Genomic DNA, 19173 nt, shown 5'->3' with positions numbered 1-19173 from the left:
GACGCTGAATATTTCCGTTCCTCCACGACTGACTGATTTAGAGATCTTGCCCGCACATCCTCCTGCATCAAATCAATTGCATCTAGGATGGGCGTCTGGGGCGTGAATGAATTTTTCGCGTATATCAATAGGCATCTTACTCTTAAGAATGCACAACAAATCTTTATGCGAAATTGGCTCGTCTCAGTATTTCGTTTTACTCAGATACTTCTCGCAATACTTTTGGAGCGTTCCTTTGCTGTACCTAAACTGCTCGGGGTTCAATACAGCCTCACGACGTCGTTGCTGTACCCCTAAAGACCAATATTTCGCGAGAAACCTGATTTCAAACTCGTCATATGTGGAACATTTTTCAGTGACTTCAGTGGCTCACAAGGCCGCATCATTTAACATGAATCCACTTACGTAAAGCATCTTTTGTAATTTCGTCCATTTTGTTGGTAACATGCCACGAAAAGAACGAATAAATACTACTGGATGCACCCCACTCATGTCAGGTGAGAATGACTGACCCCTCCTGTGTTTGATAATGTTTTCCTCCATAATGACATTTACATAAGGTGTCGTAGCCCCCAGTAATGAATATGCTTCCTGTTCCCAACTTACCTCAGAATTTACTTTGGTGGCTTGCCCCCGCTTTTGTGTACTAGTATCTACTCCACGTGTCGGCGTGGAAACATCACTCTTGACTGCCTCTTTAATATCGGTAAGTTCATTACTAAATTTGTTTAATTGCTCATTTATTCCCCTTCACCATTGAGATAATTCCTGAGTAACTTACATTTTTACTTCAGAAATCTGAGCAGTTGGATCTATCAATTGTCTTTCCTGTTCTTTTAAAATGGAATTTACAGCTTCCTTTACCCGAGAATCTATTTCTACAGATATTTCCGTATGTTTTAATGACAATTCGTCGAGTGTCGTAGACAATTGATTTACTATGACCTCGAGAGCGCCTTGATTTCCTTTAACTGTTTTACATCCGAATTTAAGTCTCTGACCGCGTCCTCATGTTTGCGTCTAAGATTTATTATTTCATGAGCCATTTGTGTTTGATTTTTAGAAATTTGCGCTATCTTACGAGACATTTCACCAATTGTGCAACACTGATTCCTGACTTATGTATGTCACCTACTCGTAGCGACACGGCTTCCTGATTTTTATGAATGTCACCTACTCGTATCGACATGGCTTCCTGTTTTTTATTCATCTCAGTTACTTGAAAAAATATAGCAGAGATGGTACTCGTCATGATTCGTAATTGCTTTTGTATACTGGGAAGATTTTCAGCAACTTCTAATTCCTCAGTCTCACTAGTCTCCAATTGTACTTCACCTACTTCCTTTAAATCCATGATTACACACGTCAATTTCAAATCTTAGGCTAGTCGTCACACTTAATATGGATAAATGTTCAGGGACGCATGTCCCTCATGCTTACACGGCGGCCTGTTTTGATTACAGTTGGCCATGGTTCCACTTATCTACAGCACTACCCGCTACACTACGTACTGTAGGAAAGGAAAATTGTTCACTAAGTATCGGTTGGAAACTATTCACTACACTTGGGTGTTCTACAGGTAGATAAACCACTAGGACAAAATAAATTATGTTGCTCACCAAATACCTCGTTTAACCAGCTGAACCATCGATTTTGAAGAATCTATTTATAATTACAATTGCTCATACACTCGTTTACATGAAAAAGAAAACAGACATAGATTAGCAGAATGCCATTTTTCACCAGAAAAATAGAGGTACATATAACTCCTATTTTGGTGAATAAATTGTGAACTTACTTTAGAAATAGGCTTAAGTGAAATATCTCTGGTGCCTCCAGTGTGATGTATATATATTAAATTTTTTGTGCCTACAGTGTCAAGTCTTTCAGTGTCACACAATTTTTTTATTTTTAAAGGGGTCACTTAAGACTATTTCCATGAGTTCGCCCCTCAAATTTCTCATATCACCAAATTGTCATCTGATGTAGTACAAACTGAAAAAAATGAATTCCTTTTAAAGCACAGTTTCGTATGTAATTTATATTCAAAACCTTACACCTGTGTCACAGAACAAATCCTACATCGAGAATACTTTACGCAAGTTTAAGGCAAGAAACGCTTCCGATAATTATTACAGTATTTAAAGAATATCAAAATATAAACAGGCTGAAATGAACTAACAGTACATGAGACTACGTTAATCAAGTCAACTGTAAAAAGCTAAGGAGCGTAGTATTAGCAAAATGAGAAATTTGCAAAAGTGAAATGCCAAAATGAGCCCTTCACAGTTGGGAGTAAATCAAAACAATCAGAGTGGATGAAAGAGCAAAATAACATGAACCATAAACTAATAAGAGCTAAGCAACTAAGCAAATAAGAGAATAGGCAAAAATGAGATGCCAACAAAATGAGTGCTGGCCGAACTCCGTCGGCACTTATATACGGTTGCGCTCGTGGCGGCGCCTCGCGGCCCGTACGCAACACGCGCGCCTGCGATCGCAATGCACTATTAGCGCTCGTGGCGTCGATCCAGCGGCCCATACTCAAGTTGTGCGATTGCTGTCGCAGGTCGACCCTTAATCTACGATGTTACATTCCCAGGGCACACTTGATGTTACGCTTGTTTCTCTTGAAGTCTCACCATTCAGGACGACATACTGCTCTCTATGTGTTAGAAAACTTTCTATCCAACCGTGTATGTCATCGGATAGACCATAAGCGCGCACCTTTTGAAGCAAGCGACAGTGCAGAGCTGAATCGAACACCTTTCGAAAGTTGAGGAATATGGCATCAACCTGGGAGCTGGTATCTAGAGCCTGTTGTATATCATGCACAAAGAGAGCCAGCTGTGTCTCGCATGACCGCTGTTTTCTAAAACTGTGCTGGTTTCTGCAGATGAGCTTCTCAGGGTCTAGAAAGGTCATTACGTCTGAACACAAAATATGTTCTGTGAGTCTACAACAAATCGATGTCAGTGAAATTGGCTGGTAATTATGTACATCCGATTTTCTACCTTTTTTGTAGATTGCTATGTCCTGGACCTTCTTCCAGTCCCGTGGAACTTTCCACTGTTCCAATGATCTCTGATAGATGATGGATAAGAATGGTGCTATTTGTAGCATAGTCAACATGAAGTCTTGTGGGGATACCGTCTGGACCAGATGCCTTCCTGGTGTCTAAGGATCTTAACTGATTTACAGTCCCAGATACACTAAACACTATGTCAGCGATCCTTGTGTTTGTTCAATAATTGAAAGGGGTAATGGTGCTGCAGTCCTCTACCATAAACAAGTTTTTGAAAAGTGGTTGGGGTTGGGTTGGGTTGTTTTGGGGAAGGAGACCAGACAGAGAGGTCATCAGTCTCACCGGATTAGGGAAGGATGGGGAAGGAAGTCGGCCATGTCCTTTGAAAGAAACCATCCCGGCATTTGCCTGGAGCGATTTAGGGAAATCACGGAAAACCTAAATCAGGATGGCCGAGTGCGGGATTGAATCGTCGTCCTCCTGAATGCGAGTCCAGTGTCTAACCACTACGCCATCTCGCTCGGTGAAAAATGGTTCAAATGGCTCTGAGCACTATGGGACTTAACATCTTAGGTCATCAGTCCCCTAGAACTTAGAACTACTTAAACCTAACTAACCTAAGGACATCACATACATCCATGCCAGAGGCAGGATTCGAACCTGCGACCGTAGCAGTCCTGCTGTTCCGAACTGAAGCGCCTAGAACCGCACGGCCACCGTGACAAGCTCAGGTTTTTGAAAGCTAGGTTTAGAATTTTGGCCTTCTGTTCATCATCCATTACATTATCCATACTGTCAGCAAGTGAAGCTATTGAATTATTTGTAGCATTCATAGATTTTACGTATGACCAAAACATTTTTGGGTTCTTTTTAGAATCTGCAGATTAAATATTGATTTCAAATTCGTTAAAAGAATCTCTCATTGGCATTTGACAGCTGCTTTCATTTCGCATAATTTCTGTTTGTCAGCAGGGCAGTGACTACGTTTAAAACGACTGTGCAAAATTCTCTGCTTTCTCAGCAACTTCCTAATGTGTTTGTTGATCCAAGGTGGATCCTATCCTTCCCCTATTCAGATATTATTTACTAAATTTTTACTCAAGTGTTCCAAAGACAAATGCGTTCACAAATAATCATTGCCTGTACATGTCTTGTTATGTTCTTCAATTATTTATATTCCAGTTCTTATTGTGACATGTATATATGAAAGTTTTTTCATGAAATGGAGAATAAATGGCAAATGCAAATGTACATTTAACCCTTTGCGAAAAATTATATTCACAAAATGTATGTGCTTGTGAAGTAAAATTTCTTTTGTGATTCGAATAAAAAGAAAATAATTAGAATTTCATGCAGATCCTGTCATGTTCACCACTGGACTGTATTATCAGTATAGGTAATGACACAGTGGTGTCACTGGACTCGAAAAGCTAGATGTATGTTACAAAAATCATTACAATTGACCCTTGAGACATTTTGGAATCTGTGTATTTCGGAAAGTTGTGTAATGTTTCTTATATTATCTCACCAAGCTCTTGCACAGTGAGTCTACTTCGCGTGAAAGGGAAATTCTTCTGACTTCTTTTCATAGCCACAACGTTATATCTTGACCATGTCACCTAGATTTTAAAGTAATGAACTGTTCTTTTCAGCAATGCTTAATTAGAAGGACAAAACTTAATTTTTGTTTTATTTTCAACTGTATTCTTACAGCTATAAGTACAGCTGTGATACAATGCAGTTGATCCATTTATCACCTCCATGACACAATAACTTTTGTATATTATTGAGAAATTACTTTTGGTGTAATAACTTCATTAGTTTTCATGGAAAAAAAGCTCAAATAATTCAATTTAGAGATCAGAAGACTTCATGTAATAACATGCCCTAACGTGCAACTGTCTACAATGTAACATATCGTCTCAGAATAATTATGCTTTGTTGTGGAACTTTTATGGAGATACAAAGCAAATTTTACATTTTATAAAACTATAAGTTAAAACAGTCTAATCTGGTTTTCTTTTAGCTCTTGTTCAGCGAATTTCACAATTTTAAGCATGAGCCTACAACAGGCGTCACACAGTTAGATGATACATTATAAGATAACACAGTATGAGCTGCCCTACATCCCCTACTCAGACCCCCAAAAAGTGGTCCGAAAAGTTTATCGAACTTCCCACATATTATTAAATGGAAAATCTACAACCATGTCTGTCAGCTAACTCAAACCAGTGTGGACACTAGAAGATGTTTCATCGGATGACAACACATGCCAAGTACCTCCAGCTCTGACATGTGACAACCCTCCCATCAGCAATTTATCCACAAACTCCTACTTACTGCTGTACATCTGTGACTTCCTTCTCGAGGAACATCAGAGCAACTCATAGACAACGACCTCCTCATCGACAGTCAGCACACCGATTGCCAGATTGCAGAAAGCTCCATTGCATGTTGTCCATCAAATTGCCACATGACATTGATACTGCCCACCCTCACATCCAACATTTGTAGCAAAGATACCTTCACAAGTCTCTCAACGTAGCTGGCGCCAAACAGCCCTGATGGCACACTGTCTGTGCTGACATCCCCAGACGCTACCACACACTCGCAGTACAGGTGCCCCACCACAAGCCCACCACCTTCATGATTACCACCTGTATGCCATCTGGATAGACCACCATTCGATGACCTCACCACTGCAGATGGCAATCCACCTGGAAGACCAATCTGTCTTCTTGCAGTCCCACCACCATGTCACTCCACACAGCGATCCTAACAGTGCTCCACACTAAGGGGTTGGGAGGGTGCTCTGTGGGAAGATGAAATTGACAAATAGCATCGCTGGGGGTCGACCAGAACGCCAGGCAGAAACTCTCTGACAGTCTGGCGTATGGTTTTGCTAAGTTTGGATTCTTGCCTTGTGCACACTTTGTGTGATAATAAAAGTGTCCTACATTCTGAGTTCTGTGATTATTCGCCATCTTCATCACCCTTAACCTTTAGAACTATACACTGTAAACAAATAAGAACGCAAGTTGAGGAAGCAATTTTCATCAAATAACTTTTTAAGTGAAAATGTCAGCTGTAACGAAGGAGAAAAATACAACTGTTTCTGATAGTATTGTATTACTTACATAAGAAAAAACTTAATGGATAACGAAAACTGACGCTATTTAGTCCCTTAAAAATGTTGCTTGATGTAATTTTAGGTATCTATTTTCGACACCAATTATATGTCGATGTTTGGAACTGATGTTACACTACTCAACAATTTACCACATAAAGTTGAGCAAAAACATACGTTATGAAGTTTGTTTGGCCATTAACGAAGTTTATCGTTGTTATCTCCTCATATCTGATGCTGTACTCTGACTTTTTGTATCAGGGATGGTAACTTATAATATCATTTTTACCCTTTGGTACTGAGTGAAGTGAACTGACGTGAGGTGACGGACAACGTGAATACACCTCGACGTGATGGTGCCATGTCGTGACGTGGCGGCCAGTGTGAATAGGCCTTCATGGAATATTTGCTGTTTGCCACGATAACAACGCATAAGTATGAAATAAATGTTACGAAGAAACAAAAGCAGAAAATCCATTACTAGAAGAGTGACCGCGGCAAAACTGTAACTTCCGATGTTAGCAGACGATGACACCCTCAAAACTTTCTTCCCGATCAACACAGGCCTGTTACGATGGTCCGTTCTCGGACAGTTTGAATGCCGGCATTTGAAATCCATTATGGAATGTTTTGTATGTGACTCGGAATGGCTTGATGTGTCGTGACGGTCTGTGTGAAATGCCCTTTAACGTGATCGACGAAACACAATGGGTTACTAAATGACAAGTGAAACACTACATCATAGCTCGTTAGAACTGAAAAAAAACAGGCAGTCCGCATTCTTCTAAGATGTAGAACTTGCTGATGCGCTGTAAAGATATTATCGAGCTTGATAGTATAAAATATAGAAGTTGCCGCCGAAGTCGATGAATTCTGTTGCAAACTTTGTACAAAGATCTAGCACTAAATTGCTGCCAGAGATTATTGATATCATTGGTGATTCCAGAGACAGTGTTGTGGTAGTGTTTTGATTTGAAACGTTTAAAGACTGAGATTTAGAGAAAATGAATAAGGGAATTAGTCCTGAAATTAGAGTAACAAAAAAATTTTTGGAGGTAAGGTGCCCCCTTTTCCTACAAAGCGTCATTGTGCTGAAATTAAATTTCATTTTCTAAAGCGGAGTGGAATAGATGCTTTACTAGAACCATATGCTAATGGAAGACGTGTTTACTGCCATGTTAATGATCTGTCAAAGTGTGAACAGGAAACCTATTGTTTTTATCCCGTGATATTTGTTATTGAAATAAGTACGGTGTGATATGTTGAGCAGGGTACAAAGGAAGAATAGTTACTGTAGGTATTCGGTGACAATGTAATGTGATTATGTGACTGACACTGCTCGTTACAGATGATGTATTTTTTAGCCGGAATTAAGTTAATGGATACTTGCTACAGCAGGAGCCAAATTCTCACGTTGTACTTGCTTTTACATTGACTTTGGTGTATCCTATTATTCAAAGAAGGCTTTTATATCAGTCATAATCATTGACACGCATACAGCGTCAGCAGAAAGAGCATTACAGTAAAAATGGACCTTTACTTTGGAAATTCCATTTGTTTAACCCTCGGGCCACACCGATATATATACCTTTACGTGGTTTTTTTTCCCAGTTCTGTAAGTAGCAGTACTTGACGAGGACAGCAGTGCCAGAGTTTGGACCATTCTTGTATGTTTGCTTTTTTAGTGTGTTGGTCGTTTATTTTATAAGAATGACCGTTATGTGAAATTAATAAACCAAGTATAGCAATAATTCTTCTATATGTCATGCAGGTAGATAACAAGCAGAGATGAATATAAGTAGGAACTGAACACTGTAAAAGCGCTATTGAGAACCCTCAAGCCACATACAGCAACAACATAAAAACTTAATACGAGCATTTAATGTTAAACGCAAGTAAACAGATACATTCCAGAACAATCAGTAGGACCATTTCATGGACTACACACCATCTGGAATTAATTATGTTTTTCAAAACACTAATAAAGTTTTGATCATGTTGCATTGACAGTCTTCTCTAGAAAACCAAGAGTGGATAACAAAATATGAGCTATGGATGGATACAGAATGATACTATTAATATTATTGTGCGCAGCTTTTACATTGCTTCTTCTGTGCCACTAATCTCCTCAAACTTGCACCCTTTTCCTTGCACACATAACAAGCAGAGATTTTCTCATCACTATCACCAGTTTTACACAATTGACTGTGTCATATGCACTTCATATCTAATAGTCACACACATTTCCACATTAGAGTAGGGGCATAATAGAATGGTTGAACCATTTATTAGCACCAGGCCTCGCTTTTTGTAGCTTTCCCTATACTACTCAGCACATCTGCAGCACAAAAAAAGTTGTAAACCACTCTATCTACATGAGTATGAGGGTCACAAACCTCAAAACATACAATGTAGATATTCATGACGATTATTTACTTTTTTGTTGGTTTCAGATATATATAGGCTTTAGGCCGAGGTCTAAGCCATGTTTCTGCACATAATGTTGCATCTCCTAATGCTGGAAACAGCTGCAGAGACTATAAAGACTTTGTTAGTTGTTACTCAAACACAGACAAGCATGGAAGGCCAAACTGTTTGTATGCAACTGTGCAATGGTTAGGTTGTGATGTCATTCAACCGCTGCTTAAGAACACAGTCGCATTGAGGTGTGTTATGGAGCTTGTATTGCCGAGCAGTTGGTGCTGTTTTCTTTATTCAGCTCAAGGCTCACCCCTTCACTAGTTTTAGTCATTCTCCTTTTTTGTTGAAGTAGTTTCTGTGGTTTGGAATTTCGGCACTTATGCAGTTTAGCAGGTACGGAAAAAATTTATCAATTTTTTTCAAAATTTGATCGATTATAGTCAAATTTGATACGCTGATTACGAATACGATATTTATTTTCGCCCCAGTCAATTATTTACATCAAAAAAATTGTTTTAAATTTTTTTTTAATTTTTTTATTTTTCAATATTTTTCGATATAGTGAATTCTGATGCGCTGATTTCCAATATAACATCCATTTTCATCTAACTAATCAGTATTTTCAAATCATAGGCGGCCGCTGCCGCGGCCGCATTCCAAAAAAAAAACTCCCAACCTAACCTCAAGTGGGCTACGCTACAGATCACTTTATTTATGAAAATACAAAGTACATATTCACCCACAAAGCTCTCCAAGCCAGATACATTTGGAATGAAAAATTTTTTCCGTACCTGCTAAACTGCATAAATTGATCTGTAGCGTAGCCCACTTGAGGTTAGGTTGGGAGTTTTTATTTTTGGAATGCGGCCGCGGCAGCGGCCGCCTATGATTTGAAAATACTGATGTAAATAATTGACTGGGGCGAAAATAAATATCGTATTCGTAATCAGCGTATGAAATTTGACTATAATCGATCAAATTTTGAAAAAAAATGAAAAATTTTTTCCGTACCTGCATAAGTGCCGGAATTTCTATGGCTTGTCTGTATGTCCTAATGTGGTGATGATGATTGGACTTTGATAAAACTGCAATATCAGAGAATCAAAATTGTTGGTTCCTTGGTCCCACTGCATGATTTGCAAGCAACAAAGTCTCTATAACCTCTGAGGATGTGCCTAGCATTAGAAGACAGAATGCTGGGTACAGAAACATACCTTAGGCCATGGCCCAATCTCTGTTCAACTACAATCACAGCATGTGAGTACTGATCATGAAAGCCTACATTGTATTTAATAATTTATCATACAGGCAAGAATAGGTGGTAGGATTGTTTGCAGTGAACATTAAGCAATCATTTTAAATAACATATGTCATGTTAATGATGTTGACTGGATTGCACTCTCATCCTAATAGTATTGGAGCGGGAGGGGGTGGGGGGTGAGTGCGCATGGGAGATTTTTAGGCTGGGCCATAGTTATTACAGATTCTATGATGAACACATGCCAGCCGATATGCTGAGAGCAAAATCTTGTAGTGTATCAGGCACTGCGGAGGCTAAAATCCCGCTTGAGGAAATGGACTTAGATGAGCGATATGGGGCACTGTGGCCACTCACATGCCAAGACTGCCTCCATCTCGTGCCACATGAATACAAAAGGCTATTGTGTTCCACATGACCGGTATATAGGTAGCCGTCCAGCATGTAGCTGGTCAGCTCACTGCTTGTGCTTGATATTGTCAGATCTATCTTAAACGTACTAGTGCTGCTTCACATCTACCTTGCTTGTCACCTAGTTATTCTCTTTGATAGCCTCTTGGATTATTCTTGCCGCTGTTCTGGGTCTTGTCATCATTGTTGTGGCAAAGACTTTGCTTAGCGCCTTGATGTCATCTAATTTGTTTGTCCATGTCTTGGTCTATTGTTTTGTCCACAGTCCGCCTGTCGCGTTTCGCATACCTACCGTTAACTTGGGTTATTCTTCCCCAGGCGGCTCTCCCACCTGGCGACTTGGTGCATTTCTTTACAGAGCTCTGTCATGCACACTGATATCCGGCTACTTGCGGATATAGCAATCTACAAAGTAGAAACATTTTGAATGTCAATATTTTAACAGTAAATTGCCAGAGCACCTGAATTTACCACCCTCTCAGAAAGCTGTCTCACTCAAATTTTTCTTGGAATTGAGTGCTAGATGAAACCTGAATTAGAAAGGTCAGAAATATTTAGCGAGGCCTGGAATATATGTTAGAAAGACAGGTTAGATACCATGGAAGAGGGAGTGTTGTTCATTGTGATCAACAAAAATATTATGTTTTTCAAGGTTGAAATTGAATCTGGCTGAGAAGTTATCTACACACGAGTAACTGAGCTAGGTGAATTCAAATTAAGTATTGAATGTTTTTATGGGCCACCCAATTCCACTATAGCAGTTGTAGATATATTTAAAGAAAGTCTATGTTCAGTTCTGATCATGCGATATTAGGCAGAGAAGACTAACCCACTGATTATAGACTGGGATGTCTATGAATTTGTTGTATTCGGTATGGACAGATATTCCTGCAAAGTAATCCTGAATGTTGTCCCTGAAAGCTCTCTTTACAACCCGTATGTAGTTAATGATCACAATGTCATCATAACAATGGGTACTAAAGTTAATTAATCCATCAAATGGCTAGCAGAGTTTTCTACTGGAAAGAGGAGATAAGCAGTTGTTAGCATCCTGCTTAGACAATCAGTGGACTTCATTTGCTTCCAAGATGATGGACATAGAGTAGTTATGGGCAAAGTTTAAACTGAATATGTGCTGACATTGTGAGTCATGCATAGATATCTTAGTCAGTACAACATTTGTCTTCAAAAGGCAAAGATTCTGGGTTTGCAGCTGGAAAAGACCTGCCATGGTTTAATAACAAAAGGTAGAAAATGCAGAGAGAACCCAGATCGTGCACTCTTCGTTTAAAAATAAATATATAAAAATTTAAAAAACTTCAGTTTCATCAACAGGCAAAAATAAGTACAAATTCATACATCTATACAAAAATTGATGCGTGAAGCATATTACTTTCACCATCATACACTAGCAAACGATTGTGCCGGGAATCCTAGTAAATTCTGATCACTAACTGGGTTGAAAGCTTCTATTTAACCACTTATAGCCTAGTCTGGTGTGGCAGTAGAAGATAGAAAAGTAAAGCTGAATGTCACATTAAAAAAGTCACTCGTGTAGATGTAGGAACATACCTCTGTTTGACCACCACAAGGAGGACATAGAAATGGGCATCTTCGGCATTCAAAAGCAGCTGAAAGAGTTGAAAACAACCAAGTCACGATTATTAGAGTTGACACAGTTGAATAAGTAATAGTCAGTAAAAGACAATTAGTGCCGTTAACCATATTTGCAGTTCCAGGTAAAATACACCCGAAATATATTGTTCACACAATTCCAACACCCCCCCTCCCCGTTTGAACTTTTATTTAGTGGTTTGCCTTCACAAGATAAACCAGATAGCCCCACAATCTTTTCAAACTTCTCTTTGTCCAAGGGTTTTATCAGAAGGTCAGCCAACATGTCTTCTGTGCGCAGGTAGTCAATGGCGATGTTCACTTGCCCCCTGCAGGTCCGGGGGTTAGAACAGGCCCGAGGTATTCCTGCCTGTCGTACGAGGCAACTAAAAGGAGTTTCACGCATTTCGACCTTTATGTGATGATCCCCTGTAGGGTTTGACCTCCATTCTTCAAAATTTTCCCAAAGAGCGAGCCAACGGGGGAAGGGCACCTTACAAGGTGCATCATGTCCATTGTGCATTGAGATCTTTAGCTCACTTTATCGTCGTCGCATTGCAGTCCTGCCCATTCTCCATCTCTTGGGCGAGGACACCTTCCTGGTTCCTGGATGCGTTTTCCACCATGCACTGTGCCGTGTTGATTTCTGCGTCAGTGATGACCATGGATTTCTTTGCACCTGATATCCAGCATAGTAGCCAGTCCGTTGTGGTAGGGCTGCCATGTATCCTGTTGGTTGTAGCCTGTGACCACACAGGGATCACTCTGCTGATTCCTGCACCGTTAACTCCCCACGTATGCCAAGGGGTAGATGCCCATCCCCCTGGAGCTTCGGGACTCCCGGCAATGGCCATCCTGCCAGGTGTGGGCCAGTGGGTGGCAACAGGGCGGATGACATGTGATGAAGTGTAGTCCATCATCTCTTACTGGTGGTGAAACACCAGCAGTCTCTAAGCGATCATGAGCTCAATTCAACGCACAGAAGTATGACCCCAAATCGTTCCCCTCCCTGGCCACACCATGGGGGGAACGTCAGGCTAAGGATGGCAGCGGATCTTATTTGCCCCGGTACCTTGTATGTTCGAGAGTTGATGGGGAATCTTTCGTGACGATGAAGCCTCAATTTTTTGTTAAGCATTTAGAGGACAAGTTCGGGGAGGTGGAGGGTTTGTCCAACATGAGATCTGGGTCAGTTTTGATCAAAACAGCATCCTCTACCCAGTCATGGGAGTTACTCGGTTGTGACAAGCTGGGGGATATTTCTATAACCATCATGCCCCATAAGAGCTTAAATATGATCCAGGGTATCATATTTCACAGAGATCTCCTTCTGCAGTCGGACGATGAGCTGCGTGCCAATTTAAAGCGGCGAGGTGTACATTTTGTCTGGCATGTCCACCGGGATCCAAAGGATAATCAGGTCGCCACCGGTGCCCTCATCTTGACCTTTGAGGGTGATACATTGCCTGAGGAGGTAAAGGTGGTGGTCTACCGGTGTGATGTAAAGCCATATATCCGTCCCGTGATGCAGTGTTTTAAGTGCTGGTAGTTCGGCCATATGTCTTCTTGCTGTACTTCCAGCATCACATGCCGAGATTGTGGACATCCATCACATCCCAATACTCCATGTACCCCACCTCCCATCTGTGTCAACTGCGGAAAGCACCATTCGTCTTGCTCGCCCGACTGCAGGATTCTCCAGAAAGAAAGGAAAATCGTGGAGTACAAGACCCTGGACAGACTGACCTACGTTGAGGCTAAGAGAAAATGTGAACACTTGCATCCTGTACATATGACATCGTCTTACGCCACTGCTACAACAGTTGTGGCACAATCAGCTCCACCAACCGAGGTTACTTCTCATAGCCAGAAGACTACACCTGCCTCCTTGATGGTGGGGGGGCATTTCCCTCCCTGTTGCTCCTGCACCACCTACTTCAGGAGCAACACCCCCCCCCCCCCCCCCCCCCCAACCATCGGGGACATTCATCCTCACTCCTAGGCTGGAGAAGCGTAAGTCTTCTTCACTTCTTCAGCTTCTCTCGCTAGGAAGGCATCCCTTGGGTCACTCGTTCCCAGGTTTCTTCTAGTGCGAAAGACGACACCCACTAGTGGCTGAAGAGCCCAAAAGCAGCTGGTCGTAGGGCTTCACACTCATCCTCAGTCCCGGAGACTGAGCCAGTGAAGTCCTCCTAGCCAGGTAAACCCAAGGAGCAGCGAAAGAAATCCAAGAAGAAAACCCCTAAGACTAAGGAAACTGCGGTGGCACCCACACCACCGCTACCTACAAGCTCTATGGCTGAGGATGGGATGAAGATTTTGGTGTCCGCTGAGGTCCTAGATCTCGCCAGACCCTCAGACACAAATTGATATAGACTGCTCAGGCAATAAATAGGTGGCAGTAAGTGACTCTGAGGCATAAACTGCCTCATTGAATGTTCCTTGCCTTCCCAGTCTCATGAAGTCATACTCCAGTGGAATTGTGGCGGTTTTTTCCACCGCCTGGCTGAGCTACGGCAACTGTTAAGCTTTACACCTGCTATCTGCATTGCCCTCCAGGAAACTTGGTTCCCAGCAATGCGGACCCCTGCCCTCCGCAGCTATAAGGGATATTACAGGAACCGTAGCGACTATAAGTGAGTGTCAGGTGGAGTTTGTGTTTATGTCCTAAACTCAGTCTGTGGTGAACATGTGCCCCTTCAAACCCCTCTTGAAGCTGTAGCTGTCAGAATGGTGACACAGAAAATAACTGTCTGCAATGTATATCATCCTCCAGATGGTGCAGTACCCCTGACTGTATTAGCTGCACTGATTGACCAACTCCCTAAACCTTTCCTACTTCTGGGAATTTTTTATGCCCATAACCCCTTGTGAGGTGGTACCATTACTGTCGCAACTCGACCTCTGCCTCTTAAATGCTGGGGCCGCCACACATTTCAGTGTGGCTCATGGTAGTTAGTCGGCCATTGATTTATCAATTTGCAGCCCAGGACTTCTCCCATCTATCCACTGGAGAGCACATGACGACCTGTGTGGTAGTGATCACTTCCCTATCTTCCTGTCAGGTGCACGGACACCTGCCCAGATGGGCTTTGAACAAGGCGGACTGGGGAACTTGCACCTATGCTGTTATCACTGAATCTCCCCCACTTGGTAACATCGATGTGATGGTTGAACAGGTGACTAGCACAATTGTTTCTGCGGCAGAAAACGCGATGCCTCACTCTTTAGGGTTCCCGAGGTGTAAGGCAGTCCCTTGGTGGTCGCCAGAAGTCGTTGTAGCAATTCAGGATCGTCAGCGAGCTCTACAGCGGGATAAGCAGCTTCCTTCCCTGGAGCACCTTATAGCCTTTAAACGGCTCCTTGTGCGTGTCCGCTACCTTATTAAACAACAGAAGGAGTGTTGGGAGATATATGTCTCCACCATTGGGTGCCACACGTCACCTTCCCAAGTCTGGTCAAAGTTTAAACGTCTTTTTGGATACCAGGCCCCAACAGCTGTCCCTGGTGTTACCATAAATGGCGAGTTATGTACCGACGCAAACATGATTGCCAAGCACTTTGCTCGAGCCTCTGCATCGGAAAATTACCCCCAGCCTTTCGCACACTCAAACAGTGGCTGGAAGGGAACATCCTCTCATTCATTACACGCTGCTGTGAATCCTATAACTCCCCATTTACAGAGTGGTAGCTCCTCAGTGCCTTTGCACATTGCCCCGACACTGCTCCTGGGCCTGATGGCATCCACAGCCAGATGATTAAACATCTCTCATCTGACTACAAGCAACATCTTCTCGTCTTCTTCGACTGGATCTGGAGCTATGGCGTCTTTCCATCACAATGGCGGGAGAGCACCATCATTCCAGTGTCAGACCCGGTAAAAACCTGCTTGATGTGGATAGCCATCAGCCTCACCAACATTCTTTGTAAGCTGCTGGAACATATGGTATGTCGATGGTTGGGTTGGGTTCTGGAGTCATGTGGCTTGCTGGCTCCATGTCAGGACGGCTTCTGCCAGGGTCCCTCTACCATTGATAATCTTGTGTCCATCAAGTCTGCCATCCGAACAGCCTTTTCCAGACGGCAACACCTGATTGCCGTCTTTTTTTATTTACGTAAAGCATACAACACGACTTGGCGACATCATATCCTTGTCACATTGTATGAGTGGGGTCTCCGGGGAGCACTCCCGATTTTTATCCAAAACTTCCTGTTGCTCTGTACTTTCTGTGTCCAAGTTGGTGACTCCCATAGTTCCATCCATATCCAGGAGAATGGAGTCACAGGGCCCTCGTGTCTCACCTTCTCTGTATGCAGACGACTTCTGCATTTCGTGCTGCTGCTCCAGTACTGTTGTTGCTGAGTGGTTTCTCCAGGGAGCCACCCACAAGGCGCAGTCATGGGCTCTAGCCCACGGTTTTCAGCCGCAGTCGTGTGTCATGCACTTCTGTCGGCGTCGTACTGTTCATCTGGAACCCACACTTTACCTTAATGATAATCCACTCACTGTAGTGGAGACTTACCAATTCCTAGGACTGGTTTTCGACGCTTGATTGACTTGGCTCCCTCATCTTCATCAGCTTAAGCAGAAGTGCTGGCAGCACCTCAATGCCCTCCGTTGCCTGAGCAACACCAAGTGAGGTGCAGATCGCTGTATGCTGCTGCAGCTCTGCAGAGCCCTTGTCCAATCCCAAATTGATTATGGAAGTGTGGTTTATGGTTCGCACCACCTTCAGCCCCCCCATGGGGTCCACATCTCTTTTGTGGACACGTGCGTAGCGAGCACGGGACCCCGAGCTTATGTGGCCCTCCTTCCTTTCCGGGCTGCATACCTTCCCTTCCCTTTCCGCATCCTTCCCCGTCCCCCATCTTCGCCCACCCCCCCTCACCTCTGGCTCTTTCCTTCCCTTTCTCCCCCTCTGGGAGTATGGTTTGTGCCTACGTCCGGAGACGGACGCCCGAAACAGTTCCAATTTCCTTGCTTTCTACACTTGCAAGTCCTCGTCCTTCCTCTGTCCTTCTCTTTTCCTTCCCTCTTCTCCTTGCCCTTTTCTCCGCTGCGACGTTTGAGACCCCCTCTTCTTTCCTTTCCCTTTCTCTTTTTTCCTCCCTGTGCGTGTCTGAAGGCCGACCCACGCACTTCCATGCGTAGCCGGTGACGGGGTAACGCGTAATTCCCCGCCCCGGGTAGACAGGTAGGACACGTACGTACCCCCTGGTAACGGCCAGGCCTAGGGAGGGGTGATTACCCGAGCTGATACCTTCCGCAAGTGCCGATTGGTCCCTCCGTCCGTTTGTCGGGAGGTGTGACCTGAGGTGTGAACAATCACCTAAGGCGGGTGTGCCCTCGGTGAGGGCCCCCACAAGGGAGGAGCGCGCCATCGGAGACGCCGGTAATCATGGGGGATTCTTCCGCAATGGTTTCCTCACCTTCCACTATGTCTGCTCACAAACGTAAGTTCACTGAGTCTCAGCCACAGACGGTTCTTCCATCGTTGCCACAGTTCCTTGTTGTTTCTCGGTCTGACGAAGGTCACGACTTCTCCACGGTCAACCCTTTCATTATTCAGAAAGGTGTCGACGCAATTGCAGGTCCTGTAAAGTCTTGTTCCAGATTACGGAATGGCACCCTGTTGTTAGAAACACACAGTGCCCTCCAGGCTCAAAAATTGCTGCGTACTTCTCTGCTCCACACCTTCCCTGTCCGGGTGGAACCGCACCGTACCTTAAATTCCTCGCGTGGAGTCGTCTATACACGCTCCCTCGATGGATTGTCTGACGAAGAAATTCAGCACTACCTGTCTGACCAGGGCGTAACGGCTGTCCATCGGGTTATGAAAAGGGTTGACACGAACATCATTCCAACCCGCACTGTCTTCTTGACATTTGACAAAGTTCAACTCCCATCGAAAATCAAAGCAGGCTATGAGATAATTTCCGTTCGCCCTTACGTCCCAAACCTTACGCATTGCTATCGATGTCAGCGGTTCAATCACACCAGCCAGTCCTGTTCCAATCCGGCCAATTGTGTTACGTGTGGCAAGGATGCCCATGAGGGTGCTTGTCCCCCTCCATCCCCTCGCTGCATCAACTGTATGGGTGACCACGCTGCTTCCTCTCGAGATTGCCCCGTTTTTAAGGACGAAAAGCTCATCCAGGAAATAAGAGTGAAGGAAAAGGTGTCGACCTTTGCTGCTCGAAAATTATTCGCCAGTCGACAGCCCACCGTGCCTCAGACAGGAAAATACAGCACTGTCCTTGCTTCTCCTCGGCCAACAAAGGAGGCGGCCACGCAGACTTGCGACCTCACCTTTAGTACCACGGTTGTCAGATCGGCCAGCGCAAAGATCGCCCGTTCAACCTCACCACTTTCGCCTGCCCACCCTATGGCTCACCCTTCGTCGGGTTCTGCTAAATCTCGAGCCCAAAAGTCAGACGCCAAGTCTTCGAAAAAAGAGCATACTCGTGAAGAGTTTTTACGTACCGCAACTTCACAATCATCGGTTCCTCCTTCATCTAAACATCATACTTGCAAGAAGGCTACGAAGAAACACAGTTCCTCTCCTTCTCCGCCAAGGCGTGTCCCATCTACAGCACCACCTGCCGGAAATCGCCCTCGGCCATCTTCTGTGTCGCCGAGGCGCACTGATGGTGGCCGGTCAAGGGGCCGATCGCTGGTGGCAGGAGCTGCTTCTGACCAACCTATGGATCAGGATCTTCTGCCTTCGACTGAATGCCATTCCATGCTGTCGGTCGCAAGCTCTGAGCAGTCGTTGAGTTGACAGCACCCTTGGTCACATTCCTCCATTTTCTGTTCACTGGAATATCTGCGGCATTCGAGCCAATCGGGATGAATTGTCGATCCTCTTACGATCCTACTCTCCGGTCATTTTCTGTCTTCAGGAAACAAAGCTGCGTCCCCATGACCGCTTTGTTCTCCCTCATTTTCAGTCCATCCGATATGACCTCCCCTCTGTTGAAGGCACTCCAGCCCATGGAGGACTCATGATTCTTCTCCATGATACTATCCATTATCACCCAAGCCCCTTAAACAGTTCCTTCCAAGCTGTCGCCGTCCGTCTTTCCCTTTCTGGATACACGTTCTCTCTTTGTACGGTATACATTCCATCGTCCACACCAATGGCACGAGCTGATCTCCTTCATCTTCTTGGTCAGCTTCCACCCCCCTATTTGCTGGTTGGGGACTTAAATGCCCACCACCCACTTTGGGGATCTCCACATCCTTGCTAGACGTCTTCCACCAAGCGGGTCTAGTTTGCCTCAACACTGGGGTCCCCACATTTTTGCCTGCCTCCA

At 43.8% G+C, this 19173-nt stretch overlaps 1 protein-coding gene across 1 annotated transcript in view; it reads left to right on the top strand.

The window, feature by feature from the left end:
- Positions 1-7093: 7093 nt before the first annotated feature.
- Positions 7094-19173, top strand: part of LOC124804759 (ufm1-specific protease 2) — a 77031-nt gene continuing 64951 nt past the window's right edge. The window contains exon 1 of the mRNA XM_047265067.1: positions 7094-7207. Within this exon, the coding sequence (XP_047121023.1) occupies positions 7157-7207 (51 nt within the window). The 5' untranslated portion in view covers positions 7094-7156. The remainder of the gene's footprint in view (positions 7208-19173) is intronic.

Source organism: Schistocerca piceifrons, chromosome 7, assembly GCF_021461385.2.
Source record: "Schistocerca piceifrons isolate TAMUIC-IGC-003096 chromosome 7, iqSchPice1.1, whole genome shotgun sequence".
Classification (NCBI taxonomy): Eukaryota; Metazoa; Arthropoda; class Insecta; order Orthoptera; family Acrididae; genus Schistocerca; species Schistocerca piceifrons.
Note: the sequence above shows the minus strand (reverse complement) of the source record. Positions and strands in the feature narration are given on the sequence as shown.